Source organism: Mastigoproctus giganteus, chromosome 2 (genome assembly GCF_048544385.1).
Source record: "Mastigoproctus giganteus isolate SK-2022 chromosome 2, ASM4854438v1, whole genome shotgun sequence".
Lineage (NCBI taxonomy): Eukaryota > Metazoa > Arthropoda > Arachnida > Uropygi > Thelyphonidae > Mastigoproctus > Mastigoproctus giganteus.
This window is the reverse complement of record NC_143576.1, coordinates 140,843,582-140,864,377: the sequence shown is the minus strand read 5'-3', so window position 1 is coordinate 140,864,377 and position 20,796 is coordinate 140,843,582. Positions and strand designations below refer to the sequence as shown.

The following is a 20,796-nucleotide window of genomic DNA, read 5'->3' as shown; positions in this document are numbered from 1 at the left end:
CAAACTAAATGAATATTTTGTATCGACATTCACACACGAGGAGTTATTCAGCGAGGGGAATGCCAGAGGTGTATTCAACTCTAGCAGTAAGCTACAGAATCTTGAAATAACTGGGAGTAAAGTGGAGGAGAAACTGTAGAAGATAAACACAAGAAAGGCACCCGGGGTGGATGGGATCTATCCAGTTATATTAAAGGAGGCAGCAAAGGAAGTAAGCAAACCCTTAGCCATAATTATGAGAGCTTCCTTGGACTCAGGGGAGGTACCCATAGACTGGAAATGTGCAAATGTGACCCCAATTCACAAAGGAGGATCAAAGGCTGACACAAGTAATTATAGACCTGTGAGCTTAACTCCTGTTCCAGGAAAATTAATGGAGGCACTGGTTAAAGAAGCACTGCAGGATCATTTAGACAAGACTTCAGTTATAGCTCGGACACAGCATGGTTTTGTTAAGGGGAAGTCTTGCCTGACCAATTTGATTGGATACTATGATGCAGTCACAAAAGAACTGGATGCAGGGAATAGCTTTGATATTATATACTTGGATCTTAGAAAGGCTTTTGATACTGTTGCACATGGAAGACTGCTACACAAATTGGAGCAGTGTGACATTGGAGGCAAATTGCTGCTATGGATAAAGGGGTGGTTGAGGGTCAGAAGACAGAGAGTGGTAATCAATGGACACTGCTCATCGTGGACTAATGTTATTAGTGGAGTCCCTGAGGGCTCAGAGTTGGGTCTATTATTGTTTTCTGTATTTATAAATGATATTGATGATGGTATATCAAGCTTAATGTCCAAGTTTGCAGACGATACAAAGGTTGGCAGGGTTGTCAAGGACACTACTGACACTATGCTACTGCAACAGGATCTGGAAAGGTTGAGAAGATGGGCTGAGAGGTGGCAAATGAACTTTAACATTGACAAATGTAAAGTACTACACATGGGAAACAGCAACCCCAGAGCAACCTATCAACTCTGTGGTACTACACTGACAGTGGTAGAGAATGAAAGGGACTTGGGGGTGGTTGTGCAGGCAGATATGAAGTTCTCTGAGCAGTGCAGACGGGCTGCAAGAGTAGCTCATGGAGTATTGTCAATGATATACAGGAATTTTTCCAGCAGGGATAAGGAAGTGATTATTCCCTTGTATAAGGCAATGGTCAGGCCACACCTAGAGTACTGTATACAGGTCTGGAGGCCTCATTTCAAGAAGGATGTAGAGCTGCTGGAACGAGTACAGAGAAGGGCAACAAGATTAGTGAATGGAACAAAGGGGTGCTCTTACGAAGAAAGGCTTAAGTTTTGCAAATTACAGAGTCTGGAGACTAGGCACCGGCGAGGTGATCTGATAGAGGTGTATAAGGCTTTGAATGGTTTGAGCATGCTCAATGCCAATGGGATTCTTCATCTTGCTCAGAATAATCAGCTCAGAGGGCATAAATTCAAATTGAGGAAGGACGGATGTCGGATAGATGTGCGGAAATTTGCCTTTGGCCAGCGGGTGGTTGGTTGGTGGAACCGACTTCCATCACTTGTTGTTGAAGTTGATAGCCTAAACAAATTTAAGGCTCAACTGGACAGGTATTTCGAGCGAACGGAGGGGTGAAATGGGAGGGAGTGGTGTGTTTTTTTTTTTTTTTTTTTTTTTTGGCTGATGCTGAATAAGCTTGCTTTCTTGCATCATATGCCTCTACTAATGCTAATGCTAAAAGGATGTGGTAACTACCTACAAGTAGGTTTTTTGAAATTACTGAAAGAAGTTCAGCAATACCTTGCACAGTGCGGCTTCAATCAGTATAATGCAATGTTCCCACATTGTCATTAATAATCAAGTGAAGTTGAACCTTTTATTCAACTCAGTGTATATGTATGTATGTGTTCTCTGGGAGCCCAACTGCTATCGTGAAGGTCACATTGCTCTTGTGGCTCAGGAGCCATATAATGCAACATTACCACAATGTCATTATCAATCAAGTGAAGTTCTGAACCATTTATCTAACTCATTATATATGTATGTATCTGTTCTCTGTGTACTTATTGCTGTTAGGCTGTTATGTAGGGTTACATTGCTCTTGAGGCTGAGGCTATATAATGCAACGTTCCCACAGTGTCATCATCTACCAAGTGAATTCTAAACCTTTTATCCTACTCAGTGCAATACTTCACAAACGGCGACTGGGCTAGCCGGGTGGGTAAAATGCCTGCCTGGCAGCCCAAAGGTTGCGGGTTCGAATCCGAGTACAAAATTCTAAAAAACCTTGGGAGGTGCAATATGGTCACAGAAGCCGATGCGCCAAAAACTAACAAAAAAAAAAAAAAAACTTTATAAAATATGTGATGTCATCTTTACAGATTATGAAATCCATGATGATTGTGGACTGGAACACAGTGCTTTATTATTAGTAGTATTGTTGTTCTTACATTATTACTGATTGGGTGGATCCACCCCGCGAGGAGTACTCTACCAAGTGCACAGTGTGGTTGTTATGTGTCGTGTTACTGTAGATCCAGGAATTCTGACTATCCTACAGGTATTCAGGATTGCAACTTTCTGGAGTTCCTTGTATATATTCTGTGGGAGACCTAGTGCTGCTAGGATCTTTGGCACTATGCAACTAACACTATACACTAAGTTTGGCTATTATATTCTGGCTCTCCAAGTGACATGATACCTTCTTGGTTATGCAGCTGGTCATAATCTTGTATATTGTTGGGATACAACTGATAGGCCTATCTGGATTCTACTTGGTCTCTGGGGTTATTATTTTTATTATTAATTAATTATTTTTGTTTCTTGTACTGGGCATACAAGTCTTTAGTCTTGTTTTTAATTTTATGAATTAAATCAGCATGCCCTTTTTATATATGTTTCAGGACATTTCATGTGAAGATATTACTAATTCAATTTGCATTGGACTACATGTAATTCAAATATCTTTCATATGTAATGAGAAAATTCATAAATAAAAAGAATTAATTATATAGTGTGATTTATTTATTTATTTTTTTGTTATTGTAATGCTAACTCAAATAGTGATCTAAATGAAAGAATGCTAAATTCCTTTTGTTAAATAAAATAACTAACTCAGCAAAAAAAACTCAAAATTTTGTCACATAGAATTGTCTTCCAAATTTTTCATTCATTCCAGATTCTTTGTATTTCTGTGAAGTACAAAAAAAAATGTATTAGTGGCTCTGGTTAGCAGGTAAATGATGCAGTGTTCATAGGATGCCAGACATAAAACAATAAATAAATAAATAAAAAAAGAATTAAATAAAAATTAGAACCAAAGTTAAAAGTAGTTCAATTCATTCATTATGTCGAAACCTAATTGGGATTAGTCAAAATCACAGATGTAAATTTATGGATTTAAGGTCAAATAAGTAACATGTTTAAATATAATGGCTAGACATTACCTAAAATGCAGCTTAGAAGGATATTAAGATGACAGCGGTGAGTGCCAGTTGCAATAAACATTAATACAGAATTTTATGTAAACACTACTGGGCTCAGGTGGGTGATAATAAAAGGCTTCAATACAGTGAGACAGATCTCATTGTACTGAAACCTACTATAAATTAGCCACCTAAACCCAGTAGTGTGTATATAAAAATCTGTATTTATTAATGTTAATTGCAACTGGCACCTTAACCTCCTCCTAAGCTACATTTTAAGTGGATGTTTGGCCATTAATTATAAAAAGCATTAAAAAAATTTTAATTTATTACTTATTAATGTGAAAACAATTAAATTTTCATATTATACCGGAGAAATGAATCAAAAGTATAAGTGGGGAGAAAAAAATGGGGGAAAGAAAATATTAAGGGGGTGAAAATGTGGGATTCGAGCTGAGGAAAGAGAAAACAGTAGCATCTGACATTACCACATGGCTATTATAACTGCTAATACTAACTTGCCGAAACCTTTACTTATTTTATATTTCACTATTCTTCCACCGTTCTTTGTGTCCTTTTTTTTGTATTGGAATAACAATTAATTATGAAAATTTCATACTAATAATCAGCGAATCGATATATTGTCCAATATATCGATTCGCAATCACAACACTTTAGAAAATGCTCCAGGAACTCTTCGCAGTGTTCTGGCATGTTTCTATGTCCTGAAACTGGTGGCTCCACTATCTATGCATTTTATTCATAGATAGTGGAGCCACCACTATCTATGAATAAAATATTATTCACTTCACCGGAATTAACATTGTCGTCTGTGGGAATGTCCACTCTGTATGTTACTACTCTGTGGGTTGTAATATCTTTTGTGGGTTAGTCTTTACAATCTGGTATCCCTTCCAATCGATTGTTGCATATAGAAGTGACTGACAGACCAAGCCCCTCCTACTTGTTGCTTTCCTCACAGTGATTGGAAGCTCTGACTTCTTCAGTATATGGTACCCATTTTCGTTAGCATGACTATTATTATTAGCCATATGGTGCAAGGAAGCCTGGGGCTTATGCTGCACCGGCCAAAAAAAAAAAAAAAAAAATTTCCCTATTACCCTGAGAGAAAGGAATCACAAAGAAAGAGAAGAATGATGATATCCAGCTCAGGACCCTGGGTGTGCCAAGCCCATACTCTCCAGATGTGAGTTATCCCCCCCCTCCCCATGTGATTGTTTTAAAATCGGGACCTCATTTTCCAATTTTAAAAAACGGCAAGGGGAGGGGGAAATCACTCTAACAATAAGTAAAAAGCAACCGGATTGACTAGGCTTGTCAATCACTGCTACTTACAATGATTGAAAGGGATACCAGATTGTAAAGGCTAACCCTTTTACTCTTGTGTTTGGTATTTTCAAATATATAAAAACTTAGTGTCACAACATGCTTTGGCCATACTCCAATATACAGTGCGCCCTCGTAATTGACGGCTGTCAGAACGGGGGAAAGCAGTGATTGACAGGTTGTGACTCTGCCCACTGACTGCATCCCCTCTTCGTTTCACGCGGAAGTCACTGCAGTGCTAAATGAGCCAAAATTTAATGAAATGACTTCTAGTTGCCAATATGGCTATAAAAAAGAATTATCAACTGAAGACGCAATTTCTAAAATGATGCAAATGGTAGAAGAAAGTGAAGAGAGATATGTGCTTGCTATATTTGTGGATTTTAAAGGTGCTTTTGACCATCTATGCTGGAATAGTGTCCTTTCCAGAATTAGAGATATTAGTAATACAAGTTTATATATTGTTATTGAAGATTATTTTTCTGAAAGGAAAGTGATGGTTAAAACTAGATACAATCAGGTTGTTAAAGGAATAACAAGAGGATGTCCACAAGGTTCGGTTATCAGTCCCTATGCCTGGAACATTGTGTTTGATGAGTATTTAAACAAGGATTCTGACGCTGTGAAAATAGCGTATGCTGATGATTTAGTCATTTTAGTAAAAGGAAATGCTAGATCAGTGATTGAGAGTAAGGCTAATGAGGCATTGGAAATTTTGCAAGAATGGACACTGAAGCATAGACTGCAGATATCAAAAGAGAAGACTGTTCAGATGTTACTAAAAGGGAAGTTAAGTATGAATAGAGTTCCATCTGTGAGATTGATGAGGAGATCTGTTCGATATGCCCGAGTAACAAAATATTTAGGTTTAAAATTAGAGGAAAGGTTCTTTTACACCGAGCATGTTAAGTATTTGAAAAACAAAATTTGTACATTATATGCCAAGCTCCAGAGAGTAATAGGGAAAGATTGGGGCATTAAAGGTAGGGCATTAAATTTACTATATGAATGCCTGTTTGTTCCCATAATATTTATGCTGCCGGAGCTTGGGTTCATAAATTAAATAATGTTATTATTCAAAAATATTTAATACAAGCACAAAGATTTGCTTTGCTTGGTATTACAAGGGCATGTCGGACGGTGTCCTCAGACGCCTTGCAAGTGATTGCTGGAAAGATGCCAGCTCAATATGTAGTTCTAATTGCTGGACTTTCATACTTAACGAAAAGAAACATTAGAAAAACCATACTTGGCTTGAGCACATGTCCAGATGTCAATAAGGAATATACTAGAGCAGATTTAAAACTGGAAAAGAAAAGATTTTTGAATGAGATCAAGATTAAATGGCAAGAATATTGGGATATGTCAGAAAAAGGTCATCAGACTTACATGTTCTTGCCTAAAGTTGATATAGTAGATTTTAAAAATAAAAGCTGGTTACAATTTGGATTGCAATCCACATTTTTAGTAACCGGGCATGGATTGGCTTTTAGACTTTATCAACTAGATCTGCATGATACTGGCTTGTGCTCATGTGGTGAGGTTGAGACATCTGAACATGTCATGATGGATTGCAGTCAATATGCTGATCTAAGACATACTCTTGAACTATCCATAGGCATTCTGGAGAAAGAGATCCTCTATGTCATGTTTAGTGGCAAGTGTCTTTTTACTTATTTTAATGTTTACATAAATGGCGTTTTTAGAAGAAGAATAAGGTTGCTAAATAGTGGTGGCACGCCTCCTAGCGGTGGGGATGTAAACTTGAGCCATCAAGATTAACGAAGATAAGAAAATCTTAAGGCTAATCTTCCTAGCACAAGGCTAAGTTGCCAAGCGTTATTGTTTTAAATTTTGTTAATAGTTTAATTCGTTGCATTACTAACAAATAAATATATTTTCAGTTTAGATACAAATTCCCAGTTTTGATCCAGCCACGGACAGGCTTCGGCCTCGGGAGTGGACTACAAATGGAGGCTAAAATGCAGTGCTAAATGCAAAATTCGTTGCATATACTTTCATTTGAATACTGCTTTCTGTTGTGTCCGGTGCTTTGCTGCTACTTGCCATGTGGTCCTGAGTTTGAGCCTACAGGCCAAGACTGATGAGGTGAGTTTAATTTGTATTTCTGTGTTATTTTCACGTATCGTTAACCTAGTATCGTGTGAGTTGCATTCTTTTCAAAAGAAATTCTATGTTGCCGTTTTGTACTTATGCAAAGAGTAATTTTATTGTTCATTACACGTGTTAATTGACTTTTGTTTCTGTTTAGCGAAAAAAAGGTTATGTTTTTACATGACTTTGGGAGGGATTCAAGCAAAAACCAATTCAAGTTGGATGAAAAAAAATTATAATGGGAGTCGTGTTTTTAATCGACTTTCATTTGTGTTTAGAAAAATGGTTATGTTTTTACGCGACTTTGGGAAGGATTCAAGCAAAAACCAGTCATTGGACGAAAAAAATATATATATATATAATGGGAGTCATGTTTTTCATTGACTTTCATTTGTGTTTAGTGAAAAATTATGTTTTTAGGTTACCTTTTTATGCGACTTCGGGAGGTATTTGGTGAAAATTGGTCGTTTACTGCATCTCATTAGTTTGTTTCGTTTTGAAAAAAAAAATTACTGTGTTATTTTTATGTATAATTATTTTGATTGTTGCGCAGAAAAATCGTTGTATTGCCGTTAATTTCGTTGTTTTTCAGCTCCGCCGTACTGTTATGTCGCGTGACGTTTGCCACGTGCAGTCGTCGAGAAGAGGGGGAACACAGTGAGTGGGCGGAGTTACGAACCGTACGTCACTGCCTTCCCCTCTTCTTCTTCTCTACGTGATTTTCAAAGGGGCACCGTGTTCTGTAGTTTTACCCAGGCTTTGATATCAAGCCTGTTTCATTACCTTCATCAGCGTTTTAAACATATATCAGATAATACACCCAGTACTAAATCCCCTGCGGAATCCCACTCGAGACACTGGTGCGTTTCACGAAAAGCACCAGTGTCTCAACAAGACAGTTTTCAGTGCCAGTTAATTATCGTGTAATATGATCTGAAGTGGGGGGGGGGTTAAACAAACTCAAAACCCGAATTGTCTACTCACCTCTAAATGAAATTTTATTCCACTTTTCCAAGTTAGATTTCAATTCTTCAAAGCATATGCTTTCATCTTGGTTAAAAGGAGTAGTTACTGGAGGATAAACCCCAGCTACCTTACCAGAAAAAGCTGTTGATATATTCGTTTTTCTAATAAACGCATTTGCATGAGATATTTGTAGAAATGATCGTCTCCTTGTATGTATTAATGTTAATCGAGCATCGTTTACTGTAAACACCTTAAATATGCCTTTAGAACAACTCAATAATTTTGAAGATGCCATCGAAAATAAAAATCGCCAAAAACATTCCGATACGGAATTCACTCACTCAGCGACTTAATGGCACACGTGTTTCATTCATGTGCTGCCATCTACAACACAGAGTAATAATACTAAATTGATCTCAATATAATTTGAATATTAATACATATTCATTTATTTAAATAACATTCTCCAGGAGGCGAATTCACTTGTTCATCGCTCTCGGCCAGAGTGAGTTTTGTACTTCCAATACGGTTAAAGACTCTAGTGCAAAAGTGAAAATCAAAACGCAGCTGAATACACTACCGTATCCAGGTACCATCGTAAGGCGAGCAGGTTTTTCAGTGTTTTTTTTTTTTTTTTTAGATAGACCTAGGAACACTTATACGCTTGGTTAAGTGGGACAGATACCCCCTCTGTCTTCCCCTCAATACGCCCCTGGCAATAATGTCAGACAATGAAGACATGTACGAAAAATCGTCTGCTTGTATGCAGCACATTACTGCATATGAAAACATTTCCATACGGAATTGAAATTATCTTAAAAATGATTTTAGAAAAAAAAAAAAAACATTAATTTGGAACTAGCCATCCAAAATAATATCACCAATGCGCTCGCCAAAGTGAATTGGTATACGTTACCCAACATACAACTGGGAAAAATACACAACAAAAAGCGTTTCATTCGTGTGCTGCCATCTACAATAATAATAACTTAAAATTGAAACCACTAGAGTTTTCAGAAGGACCCTGGCGACAGAATTTGAAAACCACGCCCATATCACTTAAATCGAATTTTTGGGCATATATATTGACAATAAATCTTCACTGCTTCATTGCTCTTGGGTGGTCCTTATACTTTGTATGACAGTTTTCTTTAATTGATTTATCTGAGAACAGGTTAGAATAGTTTACATATGCGTTAAGCACCAAAGCAACTAAGGCTATGACATATTTGTATTAATATACTCTGACTAAAATTCAGTGCATTCTTTGATCGATTTCATGTGTAATGGAAGAAAAAACTGAGTTTTCGGATGAAAAAAACCACGAAAGCCTAAACCAACAACATTGTGAAAAAGTTAATTGCGTATGTTCAAAGGTCTGTTTGCTGGACGAAAAGCCCCAGTTTCTTGGGGAAAAAACCTTGATATCTACGCCTGAGACCGACTAACACAGCCACAGAGTGAAAAAAGCCCATTAAAGTTCCTCGCGTCATCGACGGGATTCGAACCCGGCCCTTTTCCACCCGGTGTGGGGAGGACGGTGACGATACCACTGTGCTACTCGCGCAGACCAATAATGTTGAAACTGTGCACTACCTCGTGCTAGTAGTTCGCGCAGTGTCCAACAAATGTCGAGTATCGCTGTTTCCCTCGAAAATTTAAAAATATCCCGCGGCGCCCTGGGGCACCTCGGTACACTGTTTGGGAACCGCTCTGACCTAATCCCGTTGTCTTCTTTTGTAAATTGATACTGATTTTATAAGAGCACGCAGTCTGCGCTCGTAGCACAGTGGCATCGTCACCGTCCTCACTTTTTTCACTCTGTGGCTGAGTTAGTCGGTCTCAGGCGTAGATAGCAAGGTTTTTCTCCCCTGAAACTTGGATTGTTTTCGTCCAGCAAAACAGTCAAATCGACCATAGAACACATGCAATTTACAAACACAAATACGGGTTAATGTATTCAATTATGGGAAACACTAAAATAATAAATAAAATAAGAGCAAGCAAGACCATTTCAAAATATCATCATTCTTGTTCTCTTTCTTGGTGATTCCCATCTCTCTCTCTCTCTCTCTCTCTCTCTCAGGGTAACTCACATTTTTTTTTTTTTTTTTTTTTTGCTTGGTCCAGCAAAAGCCTCAGACTTCCTTGCATCATATGGATGATAATGATAATAACAAGTGCTTTACAAGTAATTGGAGGGGTATTGTCTTTAGATTTATATGCTATCTATAGAGTGTTTTGTTATTTCTTGAGGAAAAGGGTAAGAACAAGCTTTTAGTGGGCAGTTGCACATTGGGAATAAATAATATGTAACCAGATCATTTATTTCCAATGTGCGATTTAATTGCAATGTCAAAAATAAGAAATGGTTTTACCCAAATATGGAAATATCATATTTAATTACGGCGCATGGGTCTTTGAACCAAACTGTGCTTTATTTTTGGTTATAAATTCATCCTAATTGTACATGTACAAGTATTTTATTATTTTCTGCGGTTCCAGGGTTTCCCCTATCCGCAATTGCCAGAATCGCGGTATCATATTTTATTTGATTGCCCCATATATGAGGATTACAGGATGGAGTTAATGCTTGTGCCACACCTTGCCAGAAGACAAGAGCATGTATGTTTACATAATAAGGAAGTCTTTCCGGCCTTTCAAAATTTTGAAAATTTAGTTTTTAAAAAGAAGAGAGCTCTCTTTTCTGTTGCTTACAGTTCATAAATACTGTAAACGTTTTTTTTTTCTCCCTCCCTGGCTTAATTTTGCCTTTTGGGAGGAGGAATTTTTATTTTTATTTTATTATTACTTTTTTATTAATTTTTTAATTATTATTTTATTTATTTTATTTTTTTGGCGAGATGTTGGCACCAGGATAATTAGTATTGACTACTTGAGTACGGGATTGTCCTTTGTTTTTACATAAATTGAAATACCAGTTTTTTTTTTGTTTTTTTTTTTCCTAGGCTTGCTTACTTTTACTATGTGGGGGGAAATTTAATTTTAATTTTTTTTGTATTATTGTTATTTATTTATTATTATATATATTTTTTTAATTTTATTATTATTTTTTTTATTATAGTATTTTTTATTTTATTATTATTATTATTTTGCTTGTACTAAGGTTTGGGCAGCGTGAGTGCCCAAACCTTAGTACAAGCCTGCGTAGTTGAAGGGCTTCTGCTAACTGCGTTGATCTGAGAGCTGGGGGAAGGTGGAGTTTGCTTTTGGCCCATTTTAGAAGCCAGAATTCTGGCTTCTAAAATCAGTATCAATTATGTAAATTTATACTGATTTTAAAATGTGAACGTTGGCTAGTGTTTTGTCAGAATCCATTTATACAGAACGCACATATGAGTATACAAAATACAGATTTATGAAATAATTTTAGCTTAACCTTTCTGTGGCCATATTGAGTATAGTGTTTGTTTATAACAAAATCCGTGATGGATAAAAAGGTGTAAGGAGGTTAGAGCGTTGTGGAGGAGTTGGCAACAATCAGCTTGTGTTGTCTTTTCAAGCGCGATCTACATAATACCCTCAGAGTAGTACTTACTTCTCTGTGATAATACCACTACTTTTATTTTTGGTTGGGTCACGAGAAAAGTTGTCAGTGTAATGTTTTGAAAAGCTCAGCGCAAATACAAGTGTCTTTAGTATGCTGTAACTAGCATAAGAAAGTATCTCGCTATAAGCATTGCTGTAAAAATGTGCTCAATAAATGCAAGCCAGTGAGACCTGTACAATTAGGTTATATTAACAAAAATGGATTTTAGTTGGAGTTCCTCAGAGAGTAGACAGACTCCAGTTATACAACGAGTGTCCCCAAGGATAATACCAGGTGTACTGTCAAGTAACAATAAGGGAGCTATTGACTGGTGAGGAAGACGCTTGCGTCATCGTATTTTTGTTGCCGAACTTGTGTAATGCACAGCGGTAGAATTGAAATGCACCTCGAGCGTTACCCATAAAAGACATCCGAAAATTTTAAAATTGTATCTTTCCACTTCCATGCCACATTTTCGATTTTTTCTGTCCTCCCCATAGCTGAAATCAATGATAATACGTTTCCATTAATACTTGTTATGGCAAGCTAATATGAATTATTTGGCTTCAATAAAAACACGAAACTGAACACGAAATATTATTGTGTGAAGTATTTGTGATATACCAGTGCAGCAATCAACAATAGGCCATCTATGTTTTTTGTTTTGTTTTTTTCACCCTTTTTTCGTTACAGCCCATTTGCCTGTATATATATAAAGTATGGATGAAATGAAAAATATGAACCAAAAAGTTAATTGAGTGATAAAAGTTATGACAGTTTTCAATAGTTTTATTACTTTTACTATATATATATATATATATATATATATATATATATTAAATGTTATAGTGGATGAAAAAAGGATTTACAGTGGATGAAAAATATCTATCTAGCTTTCTATTTCTACCATCCTTCCTGTTCGTAGAAGTATTAGTGTATATGACGGTGATACGAACGTTCCTACTTCTATTGCTATTTTTAGTTTTTCTTTATTTAAATACTCCTTTCCCTCTTCCCTATCCTCAATTTAATACCTTACCTTATACCATGTGCCTGTTCCAAATTATTGAATTCCAATCTCCAAAAAATTACAACTTTTAAATATTACACAAAACTCGACATATTTATATTAACCATATCTTATTCCAACTTGATCCTTATTTTTGAACCTTAATAAATGATACTGCGTTGGGACTACCTTGTCCATTAAAGTGCTAATTACATTTTTGTTGCTTTTTGGCCTTTCATCTTTCTTCTACTACTATGGACATGTATAGAAATGCAGTTCCTGATACATGATCAGGTATAGTCCCCCGATGAAATTATCTGATCATGTATCAATATTTGCTTCAGCTGACATCAGAATCTGCACATTTGTCTTACCTATATTCGACCATTATCCAAATATGTTTTCCCCCACATGTGATGACATCTGTACCAATTTTTATTTTTGTATTATTTGTATTTTACTGTACTAATTTTGCTTTACAGTTCACCCACCTTCTATTAGCTATGTAATTCATCCCATAATTTTCTTAATTCATCATAACTTTTAGGATATTAACATTCTTTCACATATCTACTACACTTCCTTTTCTACTATCCTCACCCTTCTAGCTTCTGGCACTCTGTGTAATTTTCGTATCCATTTATGCATACTTTATTCAATATATTAAAGGGATTTATTAGCTATTATTTTATATTAATTGTAATTGTTTGAAAATACTTGCCTATCTTGCACAGGCTGCAAAGATAGAGCTAGTAAGTAAATATTTTTGTATCGCCTTTTCTAAGTGTATAGGCTATATAGCTAATGAGAGGCGAAGTTAGGAAAGTACTTAGGATAGCAATCCTAAGTACTTTCCTAACTTCACCTCCCATTAGCTATATAGCCAGACATGGACTGCTTATGGAAACAACCTACACTTAGAAAAGTCAATACAAAAAAAAACAACCTATATATATACACAAACACACACATGCACACACAATATCGTATCCAGGTAACCTCGTAAGAGGGGGCATGACGACCAGGTTTTTGAGTGTTTTTTTTAGGCCTTATATGCATGGTTAAGGGGGTTTGATTGATTTTTTTTTGATTGATTTGGTAGTTGTTGGTGCATCGGCTTCTGTGGCCATATTGCACCTCCCAAGGTTTTTGCAGTACTTTGATCCAAGCCCGAGGCGGGAATCGAACCCGCGACCTTTGGGTTGCCGGGCAGGTACTTTACCCACTCGGCTAGCCCGGTCGGCGGTTAAGGGGGTGAATATCGGTGAAATATGTTAAATATACACAGAAAGGATAATAAAGAGAACTATTTTGTCATCCTCTGGCTCATAATGTTGGTGTATAACTTCATCTGCAGTTCTAATCGCTGTATATCTACAAGTTGAATGGCTTCTCGCTGTATATCTACAATACAGCGAGAAGCAATTATATTCCTAATAAAACAAATTTACATAGTAAATAAAGAGAAAGAAAAATGTTAAGCTTATTTCTCACTTCAATTTTCACATCTGTGAGATGAGCATGCAACAAATTAACAACTTCTTCATGGCCTTTAGGAAACTTGTTGTGCTAGACAATACACAATTTGCATGGGATGGATGACTTTGCTATATTGTGTGCAGAGAATTTCAGCTGGTTTCATTTTCCCTTTTAACAGAAATTTGATGATGTAGCACTGTTTTGCATTTCGTGTGACTGCTTGTAATGTGCATGTGTTATGGGGGTACAGCTAGGTGTGACACAATGAGAGCAGTGTTGCCACTATCTGCCATGAGAAATATTTTGTTAGTTCTAGTTCTGTTAGTTCAAGGTTGATCTAAAACCATTTAGATCAACCTTAAACCATTTTTGTATTTTATTTTTTTCATAAAACAGCTGCATTTTATTTGTGACACCTGCATTATCATAGTATAGTATAGTATCCAACTATTCTGGTAAAACATCTTTTTATTTGCTTCTTGTGTGATCCAGAGGCTTGTCAAAATCAAATATGTAATGGTTGCTAATTATTGTTTCACATGGAACAGAATGTGCATGCCATTTCTAAATGATTGAAGAAAATTATATTCAATACTCTTTCAGTTAAAGGGAACCTTGGCATTTTTTCATTGTGGACATTGGATCCACATGCAAAGCAAAACAGGAGGAACAAATTCCATGTGAACTTACTCAAATTAGTGATAAGCCCATTTTCTATATTTTTGCAGGAAATATAGAAAACAGAAAATATAGAAAATTAAGTTAAATATAAGAAGTGGGGTGATGATAATAGTATTTTATAAAGAGAACTATTTTGCCATCCTCTGGCTCATAATGTTGGTGTCTAACTTCATCTGCAGTTCTAATGGGAAGACCTTGCTTTTTTTTTTCTTAATAATGTTTGTTTTTAGAAATAAAAAAATTCATTTGAATATATTTATGCAGGGGCCTTTGTGTATGTGAACTGGACAAACTTGGAGTGAATGGATGGGGGAAGTGGTTTTTTTTTTTTTTTTTTTTTTTTTTGGCTGATAATATTGCTTTCTTGCATCATATGCCTCCACTAATGGTAATGATATAGTCAGCAATACTTGTGATTAGCTTGACATAGGATTAAATGACTGGAGGAACTGAGGTTAGTTCAAGCGGGGGCTGACCTGAACAAATATTTGTAGATGTAGCATAGACACATCATTGTCTTTATGGTAATCCAAAATGACCCGGCTCAACTTTGCTGTCTTCTGTTTTTGCCTTTAAGGCAAGTAGTGCAAAAGTTATTAAATGTGTCAGGTATACAAATGTTGTTTATGAAAGAAATTATTATGCAATTAATTGAATTGTCCAATTGTACTACTGGTTGATGCACTATAACAGGAATGTTCAACCTTTTTTTGGCTGGGGACCAAAAACAGATACTTTTGTTTGTTTTTTTTTGGCTAATGCTTTCTAAGCTTGCTTTCTTACATTATTTAGCATTAGTTGAGGCATATGATGCAAGAAAGCAAGCTTATAGAGCATCAACCAAAAAAAAAAATTATGTACCAGGTACATAATGAGTTGCTGCTACTCTACTCTGAGATTGATAGTGTCACTGATAATGTCATAGTGGCAGCTGGTAAAAATGTCTTTACTGCAGTAACTCATTATGAAACTAGTATAGTAAAATAAAACATTGAGACTGGTACAGTGAAATAAATAAAGTATTGCTGCATTATTTTTATTGAAAAAATAATTTCAGTATGATGAAATACAATTAATGGAATTTTTCTTTGTAGTGTTCATATAAAATATATTAATATAATAACACTAAAATTATTGGTCTATGGTAACTGAAATAAGATATATAATTTTGACACTCAAATGATTTTAATTCCCAAGTGTGTAGTATTTACTAAAGTATTTGACTTAATATCTAAATTGAAGACCTCTTTCATAAATTTACAAAACTTCTTTCCAGCCTCAGAATTTAATTCTAGATTGAAATCACCAGTAAGAACTATAGTTATATATGATCCAGTGGCTCTTCCAATAATTTTGCACCTTCAAATAATACAGCATCAAATTCTTGTTTATGAATTTTTGAATTATATCTAATGACATCCCTGGAGTGATGTATATGGCGACAATGAAAATAGATTCACTATTGAATTTGCACAAAAATCCACAAATGTCTGCAATTTCATCTGATACTGCTGTTGCATTGCTGCTACTATGTTGTGCAATATATAGCAAATGTTGGGGAGTTACTCCACAACGATCAGGTCTATGAATTTCACTTGATGCTATCATAAAGGCAGTAATTTTTAATCCATTTTTAAATTTTCATGCACGTCCCGAATATATAGCTGGAAAATAAAGTTCTGTTCTGCATGTATATCAAATTTGAAACTTGTTGATGATTTCTGACCCGATGCTATACATAAATATTTATCTTCAGGCCATAATAATGTTTGTTGTTGCATTAACAATAGTTCATCATCATTGTTGACAGGTTCCACAATTTCATCTGAATGTTCCTATTCACTATCATCATTTGTCCCCAAGAAATCGTCACTCACTTTTATGCCGTAGAATTTATACAAAGGTGAATTTATCAAATACCATAACCATATTTTCACTATTTTCTTCTGCACACATTCTTATATATATGATGATTTATATATGAGTCTTTGTTTTATAAGTGGCATAATTGTCATCTAATTCTCTAGGTTTGTTGTTTGTTTGTTATTTGGTTTTTAGGAGCATTAGCAACTAAGGCCATATTGCTCTGGGACATGAAGTGATCATTCCCTGACTTTTCCGCATCCTCCGTATTTGGTGGTGACGGCCTCGAACCCTGGTCTAATCAAGAAGCGTGTGCTACGCACTGCTGCTCCTTCCCACCTGGCTACGGAGGCACCTAATTCTCTAGGTAATTGATAAACCATCGTATTTACGTTAACTGGTACGTTTATTACTTGTCCAGTGATCCCATATTCTCCATGTTCGTAATGTAAATGACGAATTTGCATAAAAGGTAATTGTGGTGATATCAAACACTCAGTTACAACATCCAGTGGAGGCAAATGAGTAGAATTTGTTGGATATATAAATCCATTTGACGTGGCCATAGTTGGTATCCATCACTCTTTTAATGAAGTATTACACGTCATGAGAGTACTCACTTGTAAATGAAATTCATTTTGAATTAATTCATATGAAGTTGTTGGAAATGGTTTCAAATCTAATTGAAACCATAAACGATCAAAAACATTACAACTAAATCCAATTGGGTTTTTGTACACTAGGTTTTCAAACTCACTGTCAACTCGTGTCAACTCAAGTGAGGCCAAGCGATCAGGTGGGAGGACTTGAAGAACAGCATAAAATGGCAGAGGGAACCATCCTAGACCCGACACTCCCACAGGGAACTGTGCCAGAGCAGACACTCCTACTGCGTATGTCCCTCGAAAATATAATGAAGGAGAATAGTAGTAGGATCTCTTCATCCATCCGTGCAGAAATAATCCTGCAATGGAATAAGCTGGAGACCATACTAATGAACACACATACAAATTACCAGAGAACAATGGCAACCCTGGAAGCCCTACGTGCAGATGGCGGCAATCAAATGCCACAGCGCGCCCCATCATATGCTCAAGCGCTGAGGAACACACCCACAGAAACACTGAGAATGGGCAAGGCCATAGAAGCTAAAAAGAAAACACTTCTGCCAACGCCCAATATAGTCATTTTAAGACCAACAGGGGAAGAAACCAGTACAAGTGAGGAAATCAAGAAAAAAGTAATCCAAAACCTCAGAGAAGAATTTGGAGCAACCAGAATAAAAGCCATAAGAAAGACCAGAAATCCAGGGATAGTAATAGAAACGGAGAGTAAGGAAGAAGCAGAAGGAATTATAACAAACCCCAAGATCCCTACACTGGGCCTCACAACGGAGGCCCCGAAGAGAAAAAGGCCCTCAGTGGTTATCTTCAACATGGACCAGGATTTGACCCCTGAACTTCTGGCCGAGGAGATCTACAGGAAGAATCTAAAAAGTGCACTCCCAGACCGGGATGGGAAAGTGCTGGTTTTCCCAAAACACAAAACCAGAGTAAATAACAGTGGCAACTGTAATTGAGTCATAGAACTTGCCCCTGAGGCTTGGCGAATTCTACGAACACAGAGTACCATCTATGTGGAGTGGAGCAGTCATAAGTATAGGGAGCATGTGGCAGTAATAAAGTGCTATAGGTGCTGCAAGTATGGCCACACCTCCCATACCTGCAACCAGAAAGAAGCTACGTGCGGCCACTGCTCAGAGAAAGGGCATGAATTTAAAAACTGCCCAAACAAGGAGAAAGATCCCATATGCGTCAATTGCAAATCCCTGAGGCTGGACCACACACACTCCATACGGGATGCAAAATGCCCAACTTACCAAAAAGTAAAGAGTGTATTCCAACAACGAATTGATTATGGGGACACACCATAAGAAATATAACTACGGAGTTCTGAAGATACACCAGATCAATGGGCAGCGTGCCAGGGCAGTGGTTGACCAGGTGCGCCACAAAGCCGATGAAGAAAATGCCGACATCATCCTTATCCAGGAGCCCTATACACACACAAAACAGGTCAGGGGATTCCCAATGAGTTATAAAATTATCCAGAGTGACGAGGATATCCCATGGGCAGCAGTAGTAGTGAGGAATCCGGAAATAGCGGCAACAAAATTACCACAGCTCTGTACGTCCTGGGCTGCCTGTGCTCATATAATCAGCTCAATTGGGAGCTTCTACGCAATTTCATTGTACTGCAGACCTGGTGTGGAAATCGACTTTGCTATCACATATCTCCAATCCGTCCAGACAACCCTAGCAGGACAAAGAATAATTGTAGGAGCAGATGTAAACTGCCGCTCCCCTGTTTGGCACAGTGCCACACCGGACCGCCGCGGAACCAGAAATGGACAAAGACTGGACGAATTCCTGGCAAATTCAATCCTCACAGTCAAAAACCAACCCTTTAACCTGCCAACATTCTGCAATACCTTGTGGGAAGCCACGATTGATATAACCCTGACCACGAGGAATATTGAAGCCCACGTGACCGATTGGACAGTGCAAAATGCCTGGACCACATCGGATCACCGTACAATAACCTACCAAATCAGAAGATCAATGACAAAAATAACTACAAACAGACAATTGGCAAACAGATTCGCAATCCAAAAGGCAGACTGGGAACTCTTCAGAGTACAACTGACCAGCAAGGCGCAAAAAACGCTGGAGGAACTGGATAGACAGGCAGTGGACAGTGAGATTAAAAACCCAGATACACTCCAAGAGAAAATCACCAGTATCATAACTGAAGCAGCAGAGACAGCGATGAAGAGGAAAACCCCCTCAGTCGGGGACATGCCCTGGTGGACTCCAGAATTGCAAAGATTGAGAAAACAGGTCCAGACAAAACGGAAAGAATTCCAAAGAGCACGGAGAACATGGCCACCAACAGAGGTAGCAGTACTAAGGCAACAATACAAAGAGGTGCGAAACACCTATACAGAAAAAATTAAAAAGAACAAGCGAGCCTCTTGGGAAAACCTGGTCTCCAAGACAGGGAACGAGAACCCCGGGGCGTAGTGTATAAAATCACCACAAACAAGCTCCCCAGGGGAGAAGCATCCACTGTAACGAGGATGCCCAATGGAAGCCTGACCAAAACGTAGGAGGAATCGATTACCAATATCCTTAGTATTATCATCCATGAACCACCAGATATCCTTAATGAACAACAAAAGGTAATATGCCAGGCAAACCAAACGTATAGAACCCAAGAAATAGAACCGCCCTTCACAGTCGATGAATTACAGGGTGCGGCCTTGCAAATGCGCAACATGAAATGTCCCGGCCCGGATCTCATAGAACCAGAGATGGTCAAAAAAGCTGTGGAATATATACCGAACCTGATACTTAATCTCCTCAACCGATGCCTGGAAACTGGGAACTTCCCGACAAGTTGGAAGACTGCACACCTAAAACTTATCTTAAAAAACCCAACAAAACCTCCGGACCAACCAGCCTCATATCGCCCCATAGCCCTACTCTCTACCCTAAGCAAACTCTATGAAAGGCTGCTCCACAAAAGGATCATGAACCATTACAAAACCGCCAGCCAACCTAGAATCACCCAGGCAATATGGATTCAAACCGGGCTTCTCGACCATTGAAGCAGTCCAAAATCTCATAACCAAGGCAACCCAAAGTAACAAGAAATATTTTCTGGTAATAGCAGTGGATTTTGCTGGGGCCTTCGACACCATCTGGTGGCCCAGTGTCCTTGGCAGACTCCGGAAAGCAGCAATCCCAGAAAACTTGTATAACAGTGTGCGGGCATATCTGTCGGATAGGAAAATCAAGGTCGTCACAACTTTCCGAAGAGTTGTTAAAAGCGTCCGAAGGGGCTGCCCACAGGGATCTGTCCTGGGGCCACTAATGTGGAACATGGTTTTTGATGACTTCTTGGCTCTGGACCTGGGAAATGTGGCCAGTCAGGCCTTTGCTGATGATCTCATTTTAATGGTGGAAGCGGACTCCAGAACGGGACTTGAAACACAGGCAAACCAAGCACTACAAACCTTACAGAATTGGGCAAAAACACATATGTTAATGATCTCACCAACCAAGACAAACTCAGTACTACTAAAAGGCTCTCTAAACATCAGACGACCACCACAAATAAAGATAGCGGGATCCACCATTAAACTAGCAAAGCAAATAAAGTATCTAGGTATTATCCTGGATGGAAACCTGTCCTTTACACCTCACCTCACCTACTTGAGAGAGAAACTAAGGAACTATGCAGCACTTGTAGCAAGAGTATCTCGCAGGGACTGGGGACTCAACAGGAAGACCCTGTCCCTGTATTATAAAACAATATTCAT

At 37.6% G+C, this 20,796-nt stretch overlaps 2 protein-coding genes across 3 annotated transcripts in view; one reads left to right on the top strand and one right to left on the bottom strand.

The window, feature by feature from the left end:
* Positions 1-8,797, bottom strand: part of LOC150089620 (4-hydroxy-2-oxoglutarate aldolase, mitochondrial-like) — a 63,262-nt gene extending 54,465 nt beyond the window's left edge. Inside the window, exon 1 of one of the 2 annotated variants that reach the window (XM_090368693.1) lies at positions 8,747-8,797. In XM_090368693.1, coding sequence (XP_090224819.1) covers positions 8,747-8,789 — 43 coding nt within the window. In that variant the 5' untranslated portion in view covers positions 8,790-8,797. Of the gene's footprint in view, positions 1-7,848; positions 8,442-8,746 lie in introns of those variants that run through there. The other variant, XM_090368692.1, reaches the window with a different exon arrangement.
* Positions 8,798-11,329: 2,532 nt separating this feature from the next.
* The window catches only part of LOC150089619 (WD repeat-containing protein 11-like), a 334,891-nt gene continuing 325,424 nt past the window's right edge, over positions 11,330-20,796 (top strand). The window contains exon 1 of the mRNA XM_090390050.1: positions 11,330-11,711. Coding sequence (XP_090246176.1) covers positions 11,599-11,711 — 113 coding nt within the window. The 5' untranslated portion in view covers positions 11,330-11,598. The remainder of the gene's footprint in view (positions 11,712-20,796) is intronic.